This window comes from Camelina sativa, chromosome 5 (genome assembly GCF_030686135.1).
Source record: "Camelina sativa cultivar CO46 ecotype springtype chromosome 5, ASM3068613v1".
NCBI classification, from domain to species: domain Eukaryota; kingdom Viridiplantae; phylum Streptophyta; class Magnoliopsida; order Brassicales; family Brassicaceae; genus Camelina; species Camelina sativa.
The window spans coordinates 2398318-2420265 of NC_141884.1; the positions used below are offsets into that span (position 1 = coordinate 2398318).

The window sequence follows — 21948 nt, forward strand, 5'->3', positions numbered from 1 at the left end:
TGACGTATGTGTACAACAATTTTTCATTCATGGAACAAAGAAACTATTTCACCAAATGTGATAGAAGATTATCAGTTTTCACAAATTTCTTTCAATTCAATACATGCTTAATAATAATCCTTTGAGCGGCTCCTTTTTTTTTTGGATCTTTTCTATCCCAATTCCAACATTTTGAACAAAACCAGTGCTAATTATCAACTTGAGCATTTTTCTCATCATCTTATTATTTTTTGTGAACTGTATTATGAGTCTGGGATTATCCATATAACGCTTGGATAATTTGATAGTAGTATACCTCTTCGGATCCGTTTTTGTTCTTGGACCATTTGGAACTTTTCAGCCATTAAAACTTCATCAGTGCGAGAAGGAGATGTATCCAACTTGTTAGACAGAATGGTAAAAACCAAATACCATAAAACCAATGTTGGACGTAAGATAGATTTCGCCAAACCATTTTGGATCAAACCCAGTTTTCAGCATACTTTCTAACAATTTTTTCTTTTCTTTCTATTCATGCGCAGCTAAAACAAATCCATTGGCAGACATAGGAGTTGACTTCGAGGCGATCAACAGGAGAGATAAACGGCTGGAGAAACCAACAAACACACCAGCAACATCTACTATCAACATGGGTAAAGCCATGGGATCAGGCACTGGCTTAGGGCGTTCTGGTGCAACCGCAATGAGACCTCCGCCTAATCCAATGACTGGCTCCGGCATGCCCATGGGTGGAGGAATGGGTGTTGGTAGCTATGGAGGTATGAACCAAAACCAACCCTTGGGTATGGGTATGGGTATGGGGGTCGGAATGAATCAAAACCAACCTATGGGTATGGGACCTGGCATGAACATGAACGTGGGAGGATTGTTAAATTTGGGCTTATCTTGGGCTTCTAACTAAAAACTAATTAGCAATTAGTAGATTGACCCTAACCCTTTATATATTAATGATAATCCCTTTAAACTTTAGATGTGGGACTTGGTTTGTATCCCAATAATCTCCCCTTCAAACCAAGGACCACAAGTGAGATATTAACACGCCTCCTCGAGATGATAACTCCATCTCGAACCGATCCCACTTAGACCGATAATAAACCCCTTCTTGGGCCCCCATTACTCGGGTTAACAAGAGGCATGTCCGTATCCACTTTTCTAGGTCCACCATAATTTTAACTTTGGGCTCTGATACCATGTTAAATTTGGCAATTAGTAGATTGACCCTAACCCTTTATATATTAATGATAATCCCTTTAAACTTTAGATGTGGAACTTGGTTTGTATCCCAACAACGATATGGCCAAGGCTATCCGATGCAACAACAAAACCCAGGGATGGTCCGTGGCCCAAACGTGCCTGGCAACAACTACAATCCGATGATGGGTCAAGGCGGTTACAACAACCCTCAACAATCCTATGGTGGTGGATACCGGTAAGATCAAGCCAAACATTACACACTTGACTTCATTTGTAGAATCAAGAATCCGTTGTTCAGTGCTTTTCTTTACTCTCGGGTATGTAACATCATTCGATAAAAAGTAGACGGATTGGCCAGCCGCTTCACGGAAGTACCCGACAACACACGGCTCCACGAATTTGCTTCTCTGTTCTTGCCTCAATCTTCAATTATATTCATTTTTATTATTTTCTTCTAGTACGGACCTAATCGAGAGTTTGTTGTGAAATTTGTACCGGTGAGAGTGGCAAACCTTGCTCGGGTCTGCCCTTTTTGTTATATGCATATAATTTGATATATACACGTTTACTTATTTTTCTTTATTTTGACGTATGTGTACAACAATTTTTGATTCACGAAACAAATAAAATATTTCACCAAATGTGATAGAATCACCTATATTCTAGATTCTCAGTTTTCTTCCAACTAGGATATATCTCGTGCTTTAAGCACGGATCAACCTTTTAAAAAAAAATTATAATATAATAATAATTTTTTTTTAAAAGTTATTTTGTTTGAAATAATATTTACTTGTAATTGTTATGTAAATCTATTAGTCTATTTGAATATTAATTATTTTATTTTTGACGTATTATTACAGTTTTATATTGTTTGTTTGTTGTAGTTGCATCATTATTTTGTGAAATATAAAATAGTAATTTTAATATTATTATTGTGAGCAAATAAAAATTATTAATTTATCATCTATATAAATTTAGTTTTACCAACCCGCCAATGTGGAAATTAAAAGACACATTTTCATACATTGAGTAATATATATTTGTTTTAAAAAATTCAAATCACAACATATGCAGAAAATATGCATTTTATTAATTATAAGTATTATATGAAAATTCCAAACAACTGTAAATAAAATAAATATGATAGGATAATCATAATTTGAAATCTTAACAAAATCTTCGAATATAGCTATTAAAAATAATTGTATTGTATACTTGGATATAAAATCTTAGTTTTTAAAATTTTGATTGGTTTATATATTTTTTAAAAAAAAATTAGTAATTTCGTCCATAATTTATTAGAAAAAAAAAATATTTTTTTAGATTTTTTAATATTTATCTGCGAGTGTTTTTTATTTTTAATTAATTATATTTATTTAAATTAGTTAATTAAGCTTAATTAATTTTTTTTAATGGCAATTGAATGTAATTTTTTACACATTTTAAGGTTAGTTTCATATTTGTACTTCTCAATTAATATAGTAGGATTCAATACATTCTTAATAATAATCCTTTGAGCAGCTCCTTTTTTTTGTTCTTTTCTATCCCAATTCCAACATTTTGAACAAAACTAGTGCTAATTATCAACTTAAGCATTTTTCTCATGATCTTATTCTTTTTTGTGAACTGTATTCTGGGTCTGGGATTATCCATATAACGCTTGGATAATTTGATAGTAGTATACCTCTTCTTGCGAGAAGGAGCTGTATCCAACTTGTTACATAGAATGGTAAAGACCAAATACCGTACAACCAATGTTAGACATGGCATTTTATTAATTTATAGTGTTATTAATTTATCTATAAATTAATCATTATTATTTTATAGTATAAACTAATTATTAATTTATATATATATTAATTGTATAAATTAAACAAAAATATAAAAATTGAGACAATTTTAACAAAACAAAATTTGGACTTTCAGATGTTATCAATTTAAAATTAAATTTGTATCCGATTGACATGGACTGGGAGGAGCAAAACCAGTCTCAGACTCATTGATACCTGCAAGTTACCACCATAATATATAAGCAACCAATAACAAAGCAAGCCCAACACTTGAGTTAAGTAACAAACGAGTGTGGAACAAACCCACAATCCCATAACACACAAACACACTTTCTCAGAGATGTATACATATATAAATAATACAGTATTACTCTTTTTTATTATTCATTTGACTTTGAGAGTTTTTTTCTTTCAGTGAGTCTTAGTGCACTACTTTAAACCCAAAACGAACACTAACACAATATTGCATTCCTCTCACAAGCTAATTCATGAATATACTACCTTTGCCAATTGGTTTTTTAGTCAGAAGTCCATGATAAGTCCAAAATTTTAACATATCGTACAACAGATCAAGTATTGCATAAGCAAAGTAGTGGTCTTCGGAATCCAATTTACTTGTAGTAATGATATGGTTTCAATCCATTACAATTTTATGCATGTGAAACATTGCAACGGTTGCTTTTCGCTGCATTAGCTCGATCTAAGAATCTCATAACAGTGTTAAGTTAGAATTCTTTAAAAAATCTCAGAGGTAAAGAAAAAGACAAGTATAGATTTAATTTGATAATTTTTAAGAATTTGATACAATTAATGAACAGTCATTTATTTTTTCTTCTTCTTTAGGTTTGGAGCAGGCTTTGGACCATACATGCAGATACGTAGTCTTCCTTCTAAGACTCTCTGATGGAAGCAGTTTTTATACAAATCCCAAAATTCATCTCTGCATATATCAAACAAAACAAAAATCAGAAAAAACTTCCTTGACGTATGTGGCTAATGAAGGCCAATGGGTCAGCTTGTTCAAAAGTGGAAGAAACCAGACCTGACTTGCGGCAATGTGAATAAGGAAAATCCCTTGACGTCTGTGTGCATATCGAGCACAATCATATTTAACCGTGAAAGTCCTAATGCCTCTATATCGATTAGCTTTTTGATTCTGCACAGTAAAGTAAGAAAACAATCAGAAACTAGGGGAAGAAGGATATGAAGATATAAGTTAAGAGAGACGATGAAATTTGATACAAGTCAGGTGATAAGATTTACTAACCTACTTGGTGTACCGCTCCCAATATTAACCCGTTTCTTCAACAAAGTTACCTGCACCGCAATGAATTTGAGTTAATAATTTGAATCATATAACAAATGAGACTGAGAAATCTAAAACAGAGTTGTGAACACAATACACAAACAATGATTTTGAAAAACATTGCTTCTTTATAAGAGACTTTCATTTAAAGACCAAAGCAGAAGCCATTGATTCCAAGTTCCAATCAAAACAAAAGCTAGGATGTGAGATTTTTACTATAGTCTTATATGCAAATAAAGAAACAAAAACAAGAGCTGGGATCAGACTGACGTGCAAATATTTTGTTCAGCATTGCATATGCCTATGAAATATCGATACATTTATCATCATGTCCCAGACTCTTAACATGGAAAAAAAAATAGAAGGAGAGGGATGAACAACATGAGTATATGCAACAATGCTTAATGAAGGATCTATGATGGGATCAGACTGACGTGCAAATATATTTGTTCAGCATTGCAAGTGCCTATGACATATTGATATATCTTATCATCACTTCCCAGATCCTTCACATAAATTAAAGAAATGAACTACATGAGTATGCACCAACTGTTATGTTTTATAAATATTATAGGATCAGACTGACGTGCAAATATGTTTGTTCAGCATTGCATGTGCCTATGACATATTGATATATCTTATCATCACTTCCCAAATGCTTCGCATGAATTAAAGAAGAAAGAAATGAACTACATGAGTATGCACCAACTCATAATGTTCTATAAATATAACAGGATCAGACTGACGTGCAAATATGTTTGTTCAGCATTGCATGTGCCTATGACATATTGATATATCTTATCATCACTTCCCAAATGCTTCGCATGAATTAAAGAAAGAATTGAACTACATGTGTATGCACCAACTCATAATGTTTAATAAATATTACAGGATCAGACTGACGTGCAAATATGTTTGTTCAGCATAGCATGTGCCTATGACATATTGATATATCTTATCATCACTTCCCAAATGCTTCACATGAATTAAAGAAGTAAGAAATGAACTACATGAGTTATGCACCAACTCTTAATGCTGTACATATATAACGAGATCAGACTGACGTGCAAATAGATATTTTTATCTGCAGAGCAATTAGCCTTAGAGAGTTTCGTATTTTTGTCATCACATCCCAATATTTTCTATGAACCAAAACAAAGATTCAATAACTAAAAGCTCAACATGGTATAATTTGTTCTCTATTCTCTATATGCTTTGAATTAAGTTCTCTTATCAATAGACAAATGTCACAAATCATTATAAGAATAGAACACTACCTGTTCCTCAACCTTCAAATGCTTTGAGAACAACTTTACTGCTGGACATTGCTTAGTAAGTGAATGTAAACCCCTACAGATATGAGACAGGACATAGTATAAGCACCTTTGTATACAATCAATCAATAACAAAAGATACAAATACAAAAAAATTACATTGATATACCTTAGAAGCTCCAAAGATCTCAAAGCAGAGGAACTAATGACAAGAACAGATGGGTTTCCAGGATCAATACTTCCTTCAACTGTCTCTCCTTCACAAAGACTCTCTTTCCATGAAGATCCACAAGACAACTTTATATGCTCTCCCAAGTTGCTTACATCTTGGGGTAATCTTTGAGGTAACTCAACTACACACGTATCTGCAATCAACAAGACAAGCTACAGTTTATCAGAACTTGGGAAAAACTTGTGAATTAATAAGCCGTATCAACAATCAAACCCTCAAGATATTACTTAAACAGAGAAGCTTATAGAAACAGAGCTCGGATAGAAAAAAAGGACGAACCTTTAATGGAATCGAGTTCTAAAGAAGAAACCCGTATACCAACGGCGGATTCAAGCAGATTTAAAAAGTAGCTAAGCTGCTCAGAGGAAGAAACTGGTTCTGAAAACAGAACATCGTCGTCGTCCTCAATGGTCTCATCAAAGGTAGGCTCTTTCGACTTCTTAGTCTTCTTCTTCTCCTTCTTCTCAACGGTCTTATCAAAGGTTGGAGCTTTCGACTTCTTAGTCTTCTTCTTCTTCAAATCTTTCTTCGGACCCAGTGATCGATTCCGATTTCTTTTAGGGTTTTTATTGGCGGAGGGTTTTACCTCTGTGGTTGTCATGTTCTTTTTTCAGTGTATGCAAACAATGCAGAAGAAGAGCGGCGTTATAAAGGAGTCACCACACAAATTTAGGTTTAGCCATGTTCTGTTTTTTGAACCAACCGCTTATTAACGGTTCTTTTATACCGGTTTGTTAAACCGTCCAATTTCCCAATAACCATAACAAATTGGTCCAAATTACTTAACCAATATGATAGATTGACCTTTTTGATTTCTTATTCTTTAGGTAACAACACCAATATTACAAAACAAAGTAACAAGCAAAGAAGTTAAGAAATAGAGAACTCTAAACACACATATTCGAAAACAGAGACTTGTGTAGTGTGCATACAACAGAGAACGTAATGATTTTGTGGAAGATGATTTAAGCTAATGATGGAATCATTCCCATCATTCTCGCATAAGAGAAAATACCACCAGCGTCAATAACCGGTCCTGCATCACCGATCGACTTCAGATTATAGTTTTTCCCGGTTGTGTGATTAGTCAACAAACCACCAGTTTCAGTCAACTCGATCGTCACCGTGTCACCAGTCTTACATTCGTCACAAACTCTAACCTCTGACTCTAGCGGGAACACCTCTCCTGTAGCCACTGAGTTACGGAAAAAGATCCTTGCGTAAGACTGAGCAACTATGGCTTTAGCTCCAGCTGCTCCGAGACAGACTGGAGCATGTTCACGTGACGATCCGCAACCAAAGTTTACTCCACCGATTATGATCGAGTACTTTGATCTGTTCTCTCCTGGCTCAACGTACCGGGTTTTGTGGAAGTCTGGGAGACCAGAGAGAGCGTGACCAGCGATCTCGTCACGTTCTTGTTGGTTCGTTGGGAAAGTGCAAGCGGCTCCTGCTGGTATGATCTGGTCGGTGTCTATGTTGTCTTTCAAGACATAGCAGAGACCGTGGAAGGTCGTGTTGGCTACGGCTTCGTTAGAGTCGTCAGATCCTGCAGCGGCAGCAGCACGTGGGATGATGGTCGTGGAGGATGTGCCACGTGAAGTGAGGGAGATAGAGGAGGGGATGAAGGAAGTGGAACCGTTGATTTTGAGGAAAGAAGAAGATTGGAAAGGAGACAAGGAAGAAGAATGTTTGGTTGATGAGGAAGGTAAGACTTGGGACAATGTAGCAAGAGAAGAAGACGCCATTGTTTCTCTTTACTTTGGTGAGTGAATGAGAGAGCTAACGAAGGGGAAGAATATAAAAGGGAAACTTTTAGCACCCTTCTATTTACAAAAGTGCCATTTAGAATCCCAAACGTGCGTTTTGAGACACTTGGGTAGGTCACGGTGATACAAAGACTCTAGAAACAGATGGCCAAAAAGAAGATTTAATACTATTTCTCTATATTTAATGACAAAAATGTGTCCCATAGATAAGATTTAATACTATTTCTCTACATCTAACAACAAAAATGTGCTAGAACAATGTATTGTGTGAAAAAACAGAGCTCTTGAGCTGTTCTTATGACCGGAGGAATATCAGATTAGTGAAAGTGATGAGAAAAAACGTGGTTTCAAAAGGGAAACTATGCAATTTTTAGAAAGATGGGAACATCCAAAACGTAGAGAAGAAACTGACAGAGAAAGCTAAACCCAACAGTCATATATATTCATAAAACATAAAAAAAACAGATTCATAAGCTCTTGCAAACATACATCTTATTGTTCTTTTTTTTTATTATAGGATCACACGATGTAAGACCCTTGACGAGACCTCTCATGCCCGTGCATTGACCCCTACCAAACAAGTAAAACAAAAATACAATATGAGACAGAGGAGAGACATCCAAATCATGAAATGAAGAAAGATGTTTTGTTCTACTATTGGACAATGGACACTTAAGTCTAATCAACGGATGTGAACATGAAAAAAGCAGCAAAAATAAACAACCAACAAGACTTCTACACAAGTAAGTTCCACACCCTCAACAACTGCAACTTAGAGATGCTCAAGTCTTTATGCCTAATTGAACCAATGAAAAGAGAGAGGAAACGGAAAAGTAAGTCTTTAGTCTAAAAAGAACAAAATTTGGAACACTTCATAAACGATTAAGCCTAGAAACAGTCATTATCATCTCCTCACATAAAACCAGAATCCCTACTACAGCGTTCTATTTCTCACACTATGTTCTGCATCATCAAGTGTCAAGCTTCCTAGATTATGCCACAATTCAATCTCATTCCAAAATCAACTAACAATCCTCATCTCATACACAATTGAGAGTATTAGTTTAAAATCATACATACCTTGATCAGGGAGCAGCAGAAGGAATCATACCAGCTTTCCTAGCATAAGCAAAGATACCTCCAGCATCAATAACAGGACCAGCATCACCAATAGCCTTCAACTTATACTCTTTCCCAGTCGTATGATTAATCAAAATACTATCACCTTCCCTCAACTCAATCGTCGCAACATCCCCTGTTTTACACTCATCACAAACCCTAACTTCAGAATCAAGCGGATAAATCTCACCAGTAGCAACAGAGTTCCTGAAAAAGATCCTAGCGTAAGACTGAGCCACAACCGCTTTAGCTCCCGCCGCGCCAAGACAAACCGGAGCATGTTCACGAGACGAACCGCATCCGAAGTTTTCACCGCCGATGATGATCGAGTACTTTGTCTTCATCTCACCAGGCTGAACGAATCTTTCTTTGTAAGCAGCTGGGAGACCAACTAGAGCGTGAGAACCGAGTTTCTCGTACTCGTCTGGATTCGAAGGGACGAGTGTAAGAAACTCAGCGGGAATGATTTGGTCTGTGTCGATGTTGTCACCGACGACGTAACAGAGTCCATGGAAGGTCTTTCTCTCTTGCGGCTCGGCGGCTGAGCGAGTGACGAAGGGTGATGATGATGATGCGTTTCGAAACGAAACGAGGGGTTTGAAATCGGAAGCGACGGTGGTGGAGTTGAATCTGAGGAATGGAGATCGGAAGGGAGCGAATGAGGAAGAGTTGTTTGGAGAAGATAGGTTTCGGGACAATGTAGGGTTTACAGATTGAAGAGAAGCCGCCATTGTTTTTTTTGCTGTGGTCGAAGATTGATGAAAGCAAGTCAAAAAATAAAAATGCGATTTTTATAAAAATGGGTCTTTGTTCTTATTTACCAAAATGCCACTCTTCCTTTGTTATTTTATTACAAAAAGAACAAATTAATAAAGAAAAAGAAAAGGCCTTTTTTTTTTTTTTAAAGAGCAGAGAGAGAGAGAGAGATCCCAAGAAGAAACTCCTCTGACGTTTTTCTTAACAAATCAAATCTCTCAAAGCTCCTCTCTTTCTCCTTCTGCAAAAGTACTGTTACTGATCTCTATCTATCTATCTCTCCCAAGTTTTTGTTTTTTATTTGTCGGAGATCAAGATCAGAGAGAGACATGGCTCCTGCCATGAAGATCGTGTTCGGTCTCTTGACATTTGTCACTGTCGGAATGATCATCGGTACTCTCTTTCTCTCTCTCTCTCTCTATTTATAGTTGTCTAACATTTTGAATTTGTCTTTCGATCTTGAAAGAGTTTATCTTTTTTGCTTTCTCTCCCGGCCGAGTGGGAGTTGCTTGTCATTGCTTTGCTTAGAGAATTGGATTGTTTTTATTTGGAGACGTCTATGAAGATTGACTTTATGAGAAAATTGAAACGGCTCTGTGTGGTAACTCATGAATATTTTGTGTTTCCTGGAATCTGCAGGTTCCTTGTTACAATTGGCTTTTATAAATAGATTGGAAGATTCGTACGGTACAACCTCTTTCTTTCCACTCTCTTTTTATGTTTATGTGTGTGTTTATTTGTAGATGTGTGTTTTGTGATAGAATTTGCATATATGGTAATTTTTGAGCTCTTCTAAGGGATTGTGAGTAAACACTACAATGCCACTGAATCTGTAGGACTTAATCAGGGATATTTTTTAATTGTACTTTATGTTTTTATACAATGAAGATTGTAATCTTGCTTGTTTCTTTTGTCGTAGTTTCCTTTCATTTATCAGTACCTTCTCCTTCTTCTTTCTTATTCAGGAACTGGATTTCCATCCCTGAAAGGGCTTCGAGGCCAGAACGCCCGTTATCTACGAGGTTCGTGTGATCGTTCCTAGCCAAAAATTTATGCTTGCATATAATAGGTTTACACAACAGTTTCAATTGTAGCTATATGAATCCTAGCTTTAGGATTAGACTCTTCCTGGAGAGCTTAATTTTTTTGGATATGTTATGATACAGAATCGGTTTTATGTCAAGACTCGTTTGTTTTTCAGATGTTTCCCGGTGGGCAAATGACAAAGATGCAGAATTGTTACGGCTTGGCAATGTAAGTCCTATCATATCCATTTGGCAATGTATCCTTTTTTGTTTTGCTTCTGTTAAATAGAGGTCTGCTCTGTTTGCTTCCCAGCTAATGTTTATTTGCTTTAGTGCAGGTCAAGCCTGAAGTAGTTAGTTGGTCCCCTCGAATTATTGTGCTCCATGACTTTCTAAGTCCTGAGGTATACACACGCCCCATAAATCGATGTTTGTGTTATTGACTTAGCTTTGTAGCATTGAGAGTTAGCTGACTATAGCATTGAGATTTAAACGTGTTCTTATCATCTTTATTCTAGCAATGATAAGATGATATTTGAAAAATGAAAAATTAGCAAAAGAGATTTTGGCAGTTTTTTTGTCTTTTCAATAACAGAATTATTTTTGTTTTTGTTGCTTCCTGATTTGTATATCTGCAAGGAATGTGAATACCTAAAAGCAATTGCCCGGCCTCGCCTTCAAATTTCCACTGTTGTTGATGTAAAAACCGGAAAGGTACCTGTCCAAAACTTGTATTACTTCCACTCTCTGCCTTAGATTGTTCTACTGAATCAATCAAACATTGGACACGAGTAGAAACGCTCTAGTTATGCTTCAAATTCTTATCCGTTTTCTTATTACTTTCTTCTTGCTTAGGGAGTCAAAAGTGATGTGAGGACAAGTTCCGGAATGTTTCTAACTCATGTAGAAAGAAGTTATCCAATAATACAGGTAGGCCACTCCCTAATATCTTATAAAAGTGTGTCATTCTGATCAACGTGACAGTTTCGTAAATTACATTCCTTTTCTTTTGCTGTTATCAGGCAATTGAAAAGCGAATTGCAGTCTTTTCTCAAGTACCAGCGGAAAATGGAGAACTTATTCAAGTTCTAAGGTGCGTTCACAAGTGCAACCTTACTATGTTTTTTTTTTTTGTAAATTGAAGCAAATTAAGCTGTTTTCTTGATTTGATGAATCAAAATCTGCTGCAGTGCAGATACGAGCCAAAACAGTTTTACAAACCGCATCACGATTACTTTGCTGACACTGTAAGTCTTCTGTTCTGTTTCATATGTATCACTTATAAGTGTTTAGTAGTTTGGTTTTCTCAATAATGTTTAGTTCGATCTTTACTTTATCTTCCAAGAACAATCAATTTGAAAAGTACATTTCCTTGTTTCTTGTCTTATGTTAACCACACAGTTCAATTTAAAGCGTGGTGGTCAGCGCGTAGCAACTATGCTTATGTATTTAACCGATGACGTTGAAGGAGGAGAAACTTATTTCCCTTTGGTATTAAATCTTCTTCTAGTGAATCTCTTTAGCTCTCCAAATTGTTTTCATTTAACACAAAATTGTTTCGTCTCTCTGTTCATGCAAATTAAACCAATGTGTAAAGATATATATATATCTGTCTTGGAAAATGCAGGCTGGTGATGGTGAATGCACATGTGGTGGCAAAATCATGAAAGGCATCTCGGTTAAACCCACCAAAGGAGACGCAGTTCTCTTCTGGAGCATGGTTTGTTTCTTCAATCTCTCTCTCCCTCTACACAAACAAGAATCATATGGACTGCTTTGTGTTTAATTTCGTCTCATAAATCATTCAGGGACTCGATGGACAGTCAGATCCAAGGAGTATACATGGAGGATGTGAAGTTCTGTCTGGAGAGAAATGGTCTGCTACTAAATGGATGAGGCAAAAAGCTACTTCTTGAAGTACTTAAAACTTGTTAAAAAGAAAAAGGAACCACAGGGACTTATATTGGAAAAATGTCATAGAATCTCAGAGTTTTGATTTACTCTCTTTTTGACCCTTCAATTTTAGAATCTATCATTTACATACATAATGGATATGAGGGTTATTTAACAAACATTTCGCCTACCAACAAATCCTAAACTACTCTAGCATAAACTGTTATTAAAAAAATATAAATATTCATGTAAATGTTACAGAAATCTACCAACAAATGAATTTTTCAAAAATCTATTTAGTTCACCAATTTACCTTAAAAAGTATGCTTTTAAAATTGGATTATTCTAAATATTTTTTTTTTTAAATAGTTAGCTAGTAAATAATTTTTTCACCAAGAAGACAAATGGAAAGTATGTTTACAAATTGAATACTTGTTTAGAGTTTCCTTATATACAATACGACTAAACGTTTTGTCTGTCATAAGTCAAAACTGGTATATTTTCACTTTTAAATAAGAAGAATATATGATAACATTCATCATTCTTACTTTTCTAAATTCATCCAATTCAATTTAGATTTTTCTTGTTTTTGATATGATCGACTAATTGTTTATTCAACTTGATTCACTTAAAAAGGTTAATGCTAAATATTACCATCCAAATACAACTCCTTTGGACTTTAGTTGATGACCATTTGAAAATCTATAATTTGAAATTTCTTTTTGGATAGGTGAGCTTTCATATGTTAAAAGTCTCAATTCCGATTCTTCAAACGCTCAAATACTTCAAGCTATTGTTAATGTATTTAAAAGCTCATTAAATCATTGCTGAGATAACAAATTGAGAGAAGTTGGAATCCAATTCACCAATGTATTTAAAAGTTCATTAATTCATTTTTGAACGCTTGAACTAACTGTTTGTATATATTAGGAGTTCTAATTCAGCTCATTTGCCACATGTTTTATTCAAAAATGTGAAATCTCTTTTGATACAATCTTCATTCCAAATAATTCAAGATTAAAAAAGGTGAAATGATATTTTATTCTTCAAATTAGAATTTTGTTTTCTGTACAAATCATGAAATTCATAGTCGTGATATGTATTATTTTTTCATTTTTTAAACGCATATGCTTCTTAGAACTGATTTGTATGTATTATTTTAACTAAGTAGATATATATCTTTGAAAAAAGTCTCGGAGCCCAGGTGGCTGTTTTGTAAAGGATGTTAGTCAAGACGTGAAAGGTTCGATTCTCCACTTTATATCATCAAGTTGGAAAATTTTCTCTTATTTTTTGTCCAAAAAAAAAATATATTTATCTTTGAAGAATTTTGAATTTTATTAAGGAGTTCGTTGATTTAAATTTAGAATTTGCTGATTTTGATATTTTTTTCAATAGTTTATTTATTTCCTAATTTTTTTAAATTGGATTATGAATAACTCGAACTAGTGTTTGTTTAGTTTGATGGTAATATTTATCTTCTTACTCTTCATAATTCATCTAATTAAATTTGGATTTTCTTGTTCTTGATACAATTGATTAATTGCTTATTTGACTTGATTCACTTGAAAAGGTTAATTCTAAATGGTATTTATACATCTCCTTTGTACATTTAGCTGATGATAATTCTAAAATTTATAATTTGAAATTTCTTGTTGGTTAGGAGACTTTTGATTTTATGAGTTTTTCTAATATTCTAAATTTGAATAAACATGTATGACAACAAGTTCCTTACAAGTCATTTTTATAATGTTGTATTGATTTGTTCTATTGGCTTTTTGGTCAAATACATCGTGAAGATCTTAATTCTGCTCTCAATATTATTGAAGTAGTAGCTGGATTTTTTTTTAATTGTTATTGTTGATACACAATAATTATAATTTGAAGTGATGTTTTTCTGAATTATTGTTTTTCTGAAAATCAATAATTATTGTTGATACTCAAAAAGAATTATCCAGGAAAAAAAAAAACTTAGACCAGAGTAACGCACCAAAACAACAATAATATAGTTGGAGTGATGTTTAATCAACAATTAATAAATAATTAAATTAATCGCAAAAAAAAGGAAAAAAAAAAAAGATGACTATTATGGACCGTCCGATATATATCTCTCACAAGATTTTAACCGCTAACTCCTTTGTCTCTTCTTCTTCACCTTCTCTCCGATTTGCACCGTCGATTGCGCCATGTCGTCGTTTGATCCGCCGATTCACCGATACTCCGTCGTAGTATTGTTTCTCCTTCTGCTAGTTTTTACGGTAGCGTCGGCCGATGATGTGTCCTGGACCGACGATTCCGGCGGCCTCGAGTCTCCTGGCTGTTCCAATAAGTTCCAAATGGTATAATTTCGAGCTTTTTTTTTTTATTCTTTTGGCTTTCGTGTTCAATCATTCTCTGGTTCACTGGAGTTTGATTGATCGACTTTGCTTTTATCTAGTTTCCGATTTGGGCTCTTTCTCTCTCACTCTCGTTAATGTGATTCTATATTTGGTCTCACTGTGTTTAATGTTTCGTTTTATACAGGTTAAGGTCTTAAATTGGGTTGATGGTGTTGAAGGTGAATCCATTACTGGGTTAACTGCTCAATTTGGAGCTTCGGTGCCTTCTGATGCTGATCAAAGTTTCAGATTTCCTGCTGCTTTTGTAGGTCCTTTGGACTCTTGTTCCAATCTCTCCTCCAGGGTTAGTTTCTCTTTTCTTTCTCTTGATTTCAATGGGCTTGCATCAGATTTGTGATTAGAGATTATATTGTAATCAAATTTTGTAACTGCAAGCTGAGCTTTTGCGATATTCATTGACTTTGTTTTTGTGTTAAATTGGGTTTTCATTGTGTGGCTCAGTTTGATGGACATATTGCCTTGTCGATCCGTGGCAATTGTGCTTTCACAGACAAGGCAAAACATGCTGAGGCAGCTGGTGCTTCTGCTCTGTTGGTTATTAATGACAAAGAAGGTTTGGTGTCTTCTCAAAATGGTTTTGGATGGAAATGTTTTTCGGGTTTCTTAGCTTTGTTAGTATCTGATTTAGTCATGATCTGTTATCAGATCTTGATGAGATGGGATGTATGGAAAAAGATACATCTCTAAATGTGAGCATACCTGTCTTAATGATCTCTAAGGCAAGCGGGGATGCTCTCAACAAGTCTATGGTAGACAAAAAGAGTGGTGAGTCGTTGTGATTTCACACTTCAGTTTTTTTTTCATCCATTATTTATGCTTGTTGACCTGTAGATGCTCTACCTCTACAACATGAAACATCTGATATTCTTGTAAACCCTCTCTTCTAGGCTAATTCCAATTCCTGTATGATGCAGTTGAGCTTTTGTTGTATGCTCCAAAGCGTCCTGTCGTGGATCTGACAGCTGGATTGTTACTGCTCATGGCTGTTGGAACTGTTGTTGTTGCATCACTATGGTCAGATCTTACAGATCCTGACCAAGCTAATGAATCTTACAGCATATTAGCGAAGGTTAACATCTTTCAAGTCCTTTTTGGGTATTCTTCTTTGGTAGCTATACTGGAAATCAAGAGTTAAAGCTCTTTTGCGTGCTGCAGTTACATATCATACACAACTAACTGCCTTTATATTCCTATACACTTAGTGTACAGTATCTTGTTATTTTTTGGACTTGGTGATCAAAACTTCAATTTATTTGACTCTGTACCTGTTATAATGATGAATTACCGAAATGTCTTTTCAAATATCGAAGGTTGATTTTCCAGGAATTTGCTACTGGGACCAGGAAAGATGACCCAGAGAAAGAAATCCTTGATATAAGTGTCACCGGTGCTGTATTTTTTATTGTAACCGCCTCCATCTTTCTGCTGCTCCTTTTCTACTTCATGTCATCATGGTTTGTATGGGTGCTCACCATATTTTTCTGCATCGGTGGCATGCAGGTAATTTCATTACCATCTGGTAGTTTCGAACCTGTTTATGATATTTATATTGTATATGTGTTTTTCAGTCAATTTAACAAAGTGGCTGTTGTTTCAGGGTATGCATAACATTATTACGGCAGTTATATTGAGGTATTCTGAACTGTTCCTGATTATTCACTTTTCTCTTTTTTCTGGTTAACATTTCTTATGGATATATGGTCGATCAACTTGCAGAAAATGCAGACATCTTGGTCGGAAATCTGTGAATCTCCCTTTGCTTGGGACAATGTCAGTAATGTCGCTTATAGTGAACATTGTTTGTTTGGCATTTGCTGTTTTCTGGTTTGTAAAACGGCACACATCGTATTCTTGGGTTGGCCAAGACATTTTGGTAACTCTCGCAGCTCTCTTTTCTTCATCACTAAATGCTTTTTAACTCTTTTCCTTTCATTTTTTTTCTCTATTACTGCTTCAGATTTATTTGTCAACTTAGTTTCATATCCCCCTCTCTAAAGCAAGCGGTCATGTAGAGAATTTTTAGTTTCTTGGTTGCACTGTGTGAAATATTTATCTTCATATTGTTGACAGGGCATATGTTTGATGATCACTGCCTTGCAAGTAGTTCGATTACCTAACATCAAGGTAGTTTATCTGGTTTGTTATTTAGTGATTTGTGATGTTTCTCTGTTAATATGCTGATAGTGATCTGTACTCCAGGTTGCTACTGTACTTCTTTGCTGCGCGTTTGTCTATGACATCTTCTGGGTCTTTATATCACCACTGATTTTTCACGAGAGCGTTATGATTGTGGTGAGTTTTTCTTATAATGTCCGTAATAATCTGTCGTTTCTATTGATACAGTCAATAAGGTTAGAATTGGGCTTGTTATGTGATATCAGTTTCTTTTCTACAATTCTGACAAAAAATGTGCTTCATATATCTGATCTATTATGAAGACTTGGAAGGTATCACTGCTTTATTTGCAGTTTACTTTGTGACACAGAAATTTTGTATGGTCCGTCACAATACATCATTGCAAAGTTGCAGGGGTGTATTTCTTTGTCGTATTGTCAACTGCATACACAAATAAATTTATAACTCAATAACCTATCAATATTATCCAAGTCTATAAGCTGAGTAATCTTGTAGACCATTGCAAGTTAGCTAGTGATATTCTTATTTGAGATTCCTTCTTTGTAGGTTGCCCAAGGGGACAGCAGCAGTGGGGAGTCCATTCCGATGCTACTAAAGATTCCTCGGTTCTTTGATCCTTGGGGTGGTTATGACATGATTGGTTTTGGGGACATCCTCTTCCCCGGTTTGCTCATTTCCTTTGCTTCCAGGTACGTTTAGTCAGTTAGATTCAAGAACAAACTTGGAATTCCATCTTTGAACTGTCTTGTAAATCTCTCAACTCATACATCAGGATTTTTCCAACGACTTTCTTGTTCACTCCTCTCCACAATTAATGCTTTCTCTACTCTTTGATCTCAGATATGACAAGATAAAAAAGAGGGTAGTAGTAAATGGGTACTTCCTTTGGTTGACTATCGGCTATGGAATAGGTAAGTCCACGCTTTACTAACTTAGAGTGAACGATCAGAATTCTGTTGTTTTTCCCAACAAGAAAGCAACGTAACTTGTCTTGCTAATCGAGATGGCTGCTTACATATACAATCTTTGAAACTTACATATAGAAAGTAACGTAGCTTGTCTTGTTTCTTCTTGTTATGTTTTGTAGGTCTGTTACTGACATATCTAGGTCTGTATCTTATGGACGGGCATGGCCAGCCTGCGCTTTTATACATCGTTCCCTGCACACTTGGTAAAATCAGAAGCTTAAGTTTCCTTTCCTCCCTCTATTCTCGAACACTCTGTCTTCGAACAAAACCTGATGTGTTTACTCTCTAGGTTTGGTCGTCATACTGGGGTTGATAAGAGGAGAGCTTAAAGAACTATGGAATTACGGCATCGAAGAATCAGAATCTCACACACCGGAGGATCCATTGCCTGCGGCATAATAACATGATTCAACAATCTAATGGGTGTGTTATATATAAATCAAACCAGATTAGCTATTCCCCAAAACATCGAGAGAAGCTATTATCAGATTTCATCTGTGAGAGATACACGAAAGCTGATGTAAGTTTTCTACAAAGCCAAAGTTAATCGTATACCATAAGTAATTCAAGGCACATCGAAAGTGCAATATATCGTATTTTTCTTGTTTTGGGGAAGAAGAAAGAAAGATTCTGTAGTATGACATGTTTGTACAGAGTTTATAATAACCTTCTCTTGGATTCATCAATTTGTAGTATTTCAAGTATAATGCAAATTCCCTTTTTGTGAATTTTTTTTTTTTTTTTACACAGTTACACTTGTGGATAAATATGGTATCTAATAATTCCACAAAACTTTGGAGTTTGTCCAAATATTATTCGACTCATGCAGTGGAATTCTAGACGAAAACAAATGCACGAATTTAATGTTTGATGTGAAATATGTGGAAATTGACCCAACTAGTCTATTTATATGTACACGTGTATAAGAATTGACAAAGTAGGACAATCATATGAAATAGAAGTATGACCAAACTGCATAGCATAATATTATTAATTATACGACTAGTAGATAAATCCTTCCAACAGAAGATGTGATTAGAAAAAAACAACAAATAATCAGTTTTCTAGTTTTTTGTTAATAATGTTGTTATGCTAGCATTTGGATTCATTCCGGCATTACTAATCTAGTATTGTAGTGTGTGATTAGAAATAAAACTAGAGTACAATAATTTTTCTACAAAATTCTTTAACCTCTAATGTATGTCAAGTACTCAAGCGATACTAGTTCAAGAAAATAGTCAATTAATATAAGATCATAGATTCAATAAATTATATGTGTATACATATTTACTAGCTCTACGTATATCATATATGTTTTCAAAAACATTAGCAATCATGTATGTATAAGCTATACATAAAAATTAAAAGGTATGTTTTATGATAGATCTACTTTCACTATAATTTACCTTAGAAATTATAACAAATATATATAATCCATCCATAGAAACATATATCATTCATGAATTACAATCCTGAGCAACCAAGTATATGTAGCTTAAAAGAAAAAAAAAGAAAGAAAAAAAAGACAGAAGTAGCTAGTTCATAGCTCCAACGGCAAGTTCACAAGCCCTAATGTTTAAAGCGGCCGTATAGCATATGATAAATAATAAATCCCCTTTTATCAAAATTCAAGAAAAAGAAAAAGAAAAAATCTTTCGTTGCTTAGAGACTAATACATATCCACACATTTCATATATGTATCCTATCTTACACGTATGTTTATATATAAGAATATATATACACATATATATGCGTTATGATTATTACCCCAATCCAATACTATGTATGTGTCGTATCTCTATATACATCGATCACGTACTGATGATGATGATTAGTTGATGATCATTTCGGAGATAAGCCATCAACGAGACACTGCATGACCTTGACCTGCATACTAAGGCACTTGATGTAATGAGCCGTCTCTTCCATCAGCTTTGACGTCTCCATTCCTCCGCCTCCCGGAACAAGATTCCTCAGCCTCTCGGCAGCCTCCTCCACCACCGGAGCTCTCTGGTCACTCCTCCTCCGTTTTGACGATATCTTCCACGTCACCTTTCTCTTTCTCCTTGGAAATCTTACGATCTTGTTGTTTCCTTTGGTGGCTCGGCGCAAGAGGGCTCTGCTCCATAGCCGGCTAGACCCTCCGGCCGCTCTGGCCATGGAAACGTACGCAGCCTTCTTGATCTTCCTCACACGGTAGTTTGTTGTATCCGGTGAATTAAAAAGGTTTTGTGTACGTTCTGAGATTTGAGAGGGATTGGAGGAAGTGGATGGCAAAAACGTCTTTTTCAGGGACGTCTGTGTTTATGGTTTTGTCTGCAGAGGCCATTGTTTGGGTTCTTAGAGAGAAGAGAACTTGAGATTGAGAACCTTTATAAAACTTTTTCGTTTTTTTTGGGGAGAATGACACAATATTAGGGTTAAATATAAAAACAAAGAGGTGGAGAGAGAGAGAAAGAGAAAGGAAGAAAGAGGAATAATATCGTTTATTTTCCTTTTACTTAACCTTTTTTATTTTACAAATATGGTTTTTTATGTCACAAGACGCACAACTATTCAAATTATCTATAAAGTTGAAAGTTAAACTTAGGTAGAGATATTTTTTTAAGATACTTTTTAATCCATGTTTTAATTATGAGTAGGATTGAAAAAAAAGAAAACGTGAAGAGATGAAGAAAAATAGATGTGCTAACAGATTGAAATATTGAATTTTGGAGCTTAATTGGTCCGTCAAATTAAGTTGCCTAAAAATATGAGAAATGAAGGTTTAAGTGGTAGTTTTCTTTAGTGGAGACAAGATAAATGCAGTTCTATGGTTTACTTTAGGGAGTTTACTAACAACTATTTTAAATTTGTATAATATGTTTCATCAAAAATTGTATAAATAGTAGTTCAAAAGATTGGAGAGTCGTCGTTTGTTGTGGTTTAGTGGATTGGCTGTTAGATTGTTTACTGGTGGATAATTAGATGTGTAAATTCATGTTATATATGTGTTAGGATTTTAAAATGAAATATTGTGAATTTGTATATTAGCAAAACCCATGTATTTCGGATAAGTATAATACACACCTTAAGGTTATAAAGTCTTGAATAAATCAATGTGAAATTAATGGAAAACGATGTTTTGGCTTGAAGAAGAAAAGGTGATGCTAATAGATGAGCAGAACTTGGCCATTTTGGACACATATATATATATTTGATCACTTTGAAATATATAACACTAGACACAGATTAATTATATAAATATACTAACATAGCATCAATATGCTAGCTGTAATATACATCTCATCAACTCAAACAAATTATAATTCGGAAGATGTTTACAAAGACGCAAATTGATCAAAGCACTTCTGGTTCGTAGCTGTGTTATATATAAACGGAAAAAGGAGCAATTAGGAGCCAACATCAGATTATGGAATAAGATTCCAACCACGATTTTATGTTTATTTGTTGGTTTTTATAAAAAGGTTAAGTTTAGTGACGAATGCGTATGGATTAATTAACGTGACCAGCTAATAGAGACTATTATGATAATATATTAGGTAAGCTATATGTATTTATGTTAACATTAGTTGACAATTAATGACGACTAAGATAGAATGATGGTGGAAAACATCTAAGCTTGTTATCATTGCAAAATAAATTTTACAAAACCCTCCAAAAATCGATTAATTGATTCATTACCTTCTCGATATATATCATTCAAGCCAAAATCAAACGCCTGTAAAATGACTGATTGAGGAAGTTTATTCAATCCCGAGTTTGAACTATAAGTTAGTTCGTAAAGTAACCAAATTGAAAAAAAAAAATAGCTATGATTCTTTTGGGCTGAAAAAAGTATTTAAAAACTTAATCAATTAGTCGCTCGCATCATCAAAGATAAAACGTGTTCGAAGGTGATCAAAGATATTACAAAATATTCACCATGCAAGGGCAACAAAAATATACAAATGACAACTCATGAATATTAAAAGCCAAAAAGAGAAAAAAAGAAGAGAAGAGAGACTTGAGGAATACGATTTGCGTTTGGTTAAGGCTATAATTTAGCATTAGTCCCATCTCTTTTGTGTTAATCACTCTCTCCCTA

The 21948-nt window shown here is 34.8% G+C and overlaps 5 protein-coding genes, 6 non-coding genes and 1 pseudogene across 13 annotated transcripts; 2 read left to right on the plus strand and 10 right to left on the minus strand.

Moving 5' to 3' along the window:
• Window positions 1-3736: 3736 nt before the first annotated feature.
• Window positions 3737-6471, minus strand: LOC104785045 (uncharacterized). Its single transcript, XM_010510168.3, has 6 exons — window positions 6076-6471; window positions 5734-5929; window positions 5568-5640; window positions 4252-4301; window positions 4027-4140; window positions 3737-3924 (listed from the first exon to the last, which is right to left on the minus strand). Exons 1-6 carry the CDS (start codon window positions 6395-6397, stop codon window positions 3807-3809), a joined length of 873 nt encoding a protein of 290 aa, XP_010508470.1. The 5' UTR covers window positions 6398-6471; the 3' UTR covers window positions 3737-3806.
• Window positions 4544-4628, minus strand: LOC147943193 (small nucleolar RNA Z122). The gene has a single exon (XR_015558798.1). It is a non-coding gene; the product is annotated as a small nucleolar RNA Z122 (small nucleolar RNA).
• Window positions 4708-4794, minus strand: LOC147943194 (small nucleolar RNA Z122). Its single transcript, XR_015558800.1, has one exon. It is a non-coding gene; the product is annotated as a small nucleolar RNA Z122 (small nucleolar RNA).
• LOC147943195 (small nucleolar RNA Z122) lies at window positions 4860-4946 on the minus strand. The gene has a single exon (XR_015558797.1). It is a non-coding gene; the product is annotated as a small nucleolar RNA Z122 (small nucleolar RNA).
• Window positions 5020-5106, minus strand: LOC147943196 (small nucleolar RNA Z122). Its single transcript, XR_015558801.1, has one exon. It is a non-coding gene; the product is annotated as a small nucleolar RNA Z122 (small nucleolar RNA).
• Window positions 5177-5263, minus strand: LOC147943197 (small nucleolar RNA Z122). Its single transcript, XR_015558799.1, has one exon. It is a non-coding gene; the product is annotated as a small nucleolar RNA Z122 (small nucleolar RNA).
• LOC147943198 (small nucleolar RNA Z122) lies at window positions 5338-5427 on the minus strand. The gene has a single exon (XR_015558802.1). It is a non-coding gene; the product is annotated as a small nucleolar RNA Z122 (small nucleolar RNA).
• Window positions 6472-6574: 103 nt separating the features above from the next.
• On the minus strand, window positions 6575-7544 carry LOC104785046 (3-isopropylmalate dehydratase small subunit 2). The gene has a single exon (XM_010510169.3). The coding sequence runs from the start codon at window positions 7542-7544 to the stop codon at window positions 6762-6764; it is 783 nt and encodes a 260-aa protein (XP_010508471.1). The 3' UTR covers window positions 6575-6761.
• Window positions 6575-9581, minus strand: LOC104785047 (3-isopropylmalate dehydratase small subunit 1). The gene is made up of 2 exons (XM_010510170.3): window positions 8646-9581; window positions 6575-8135 (listed from the first exon to the last, which is right to left on the minus strand). Exon 1 carries the CDS (start codon window positions 9413-9415, stop codon window positions 8651-8653), a length of 765 nt encoding a protein of 254 aa, XP_010508472.1. The 5' UTR covers window positions 9416-9581; the 3' UTR covers window positions 6575-8135; window positions 8646-8650.
• A 112-nt stretch (window positions 9582-9693) lies between these two features.
• Window positions 9694-12537, plus strand: LOC104785048 (prolyl 4-hydroxylase 1). 3 transcript variants are annotated; one of them, XM_087451854.1, is made up of 12 exons: window positions 9694-9833; window positions 10080-10127; window positions 10406-10462; window positions 10642-10694; window positions 10799-10869; window positions 11105-11179; window positions 11321-11395; window positions 11488-11558; window positions 11661-11712; window positions 11867-11956; window positions 12093-12185; window positions 12274-12537. In XM_087451854.1, the coding sequence occupies exons 7-12, from the start codon at window positions 11354-11356 to the stop codon at window positions 12379-12381; spliced, it is 456 nt and encodes a 151-aa protein (XP_087307980.1). In that variant the 5' UTR covers window positions 9694-9833; window positions 10080-10127; window positions 10406-10462; window positions 10642-10694; window positions 10799-10869; window positions 11105-11179; window positions 11321-11353; the 3' UTR covers window positions 12382-12537. The 3 variants fall into 3 exon arrangements, 2 of the variants coding, with proteins under 2 accessions (XP_087307980.1, XP_010508473.1); XR_015558167.1 differs by having other exon boundaries at window positions 9700-9833; window positions 10804-10869; window positions 11656-11712; XM_010510171.3 differs by having other exon boundaries at window positions 9700-9833; window positions 10804-10869.
• Window positions 12538-14331: 1794 nt separating this feature from the next.
• On the plus strand, window positions 14332-18589 carry LOC104785049 (signal peptide peptidase-like 3). The gene is made up of 14 exons (XM_010510172.2): window positions 14332-14697; window positions 14882-15040; window positions 15199-15310; window positions 15403-15522; window positions 15672-15826; window positions 16081-16257; window positions 16355-16389; window positions 16474-16630; window positions 16828-16881; window positions 16957-17049; window positions 17440-17582; window positions 17734-17804; window positions 17981-18064; window positions 18151-18589. Exons 1-14 carry the CDS (start codon window positions 14545-14547, stop codon window positions 18258-18260), a joined length of 1623 nt encoding a protein of 540 aa, XP_010508474.2. The 5' UTR covers window positions 14332-14544; the 3' UTR covers window positions 18261-18589.
• Window positions 18590-19458: 869 nt separating this feature from the next.
• On the minus strand, window positions 19459-20302 carry LOC104785050 (transcription factor IBH1 pseudogene; annotated as a pseudogene).
• Window positions 20303-21948: the final 1646 nt, after the last annotated feature.

Bases quoted from the DNA above. Each gene is read 5' to 3' on its own strand.
- LOC104785045 (XM_010510168.3), bottom strand. From the start codon at position 6,397: ATGACAACCACAGAGGTAAAACCCTCCGCCAATAAAAACCCTAAAAGA. The intron at 5,641-5,733 runs GTATATCAATGT...TCATATCTGTAG, and splicing joins AGATCTTTGGAGCTTCTAAG to GGGTTTACATTCACTTACTA. The intron at 4,141-4,251 runs GTTAGTAAATCT...TTTACTGTGCAG, and splicing joins GGGAGCGGTACACCAAGTAG to AATCAAAAAGCTAATCGATA.
- LOC104785046 (XM_010510169.3), bottom strand. From the start codon at position 7,544: ATGGCGTCTTCTTCTCTTGCTACATTGTCCCAAGTCTTACCTTCCTCA.
- LOC104785047 (XM_010510170.3), bottom strand. From the start codon at position 9,415: ATGGCGGCTTCTCTTCAATCTGTAAACCCTACATTGTCCCGAAACCTA.
- LOC104785048 (XM_010510171.3), top strand. From the start codon at position 9,770: ATGGCTCCTGCCATGAAGATCGTGTTCGGTCTCTTGACATTTGTCACT. The intron at 9,834-10,079 runs GTACTCTCTTTC...TGGAATCTGCAG, and splicing joins CACTGTCGGAATGATCATCG to GTTCCTTGTTACAATTGGCT. The intron at 11,957-12,092 runs GTATTAAATCTT...TGGAAAATGCAG, and splicing joins GAGAAACTTATTTCCCTTTG to GCTGGTGATGGTGAATGCAC.
- LOC104785049 (XM_010510172.2), top strand. From the start codon at position 14,545: ATGTCGTCGTTTGATCCGCCGATTCACCGATACTCCGTCGTAGTATTG. The intron at 15,523-15,671 runs GTGAGTCGTTGT...TGTATGATGCAG, and splicing joins TATGGTAGACAAAAAGAGTG to TTGAGCTTTTGTTGTATGCT. The intron at 18,065-18,150 runs GTAAAATCAGAA...TTTACTCTCTAG, and splicing joins CATCGTTCCCTGCACACTTG to GTTTGGTCGTCATACTGGGG.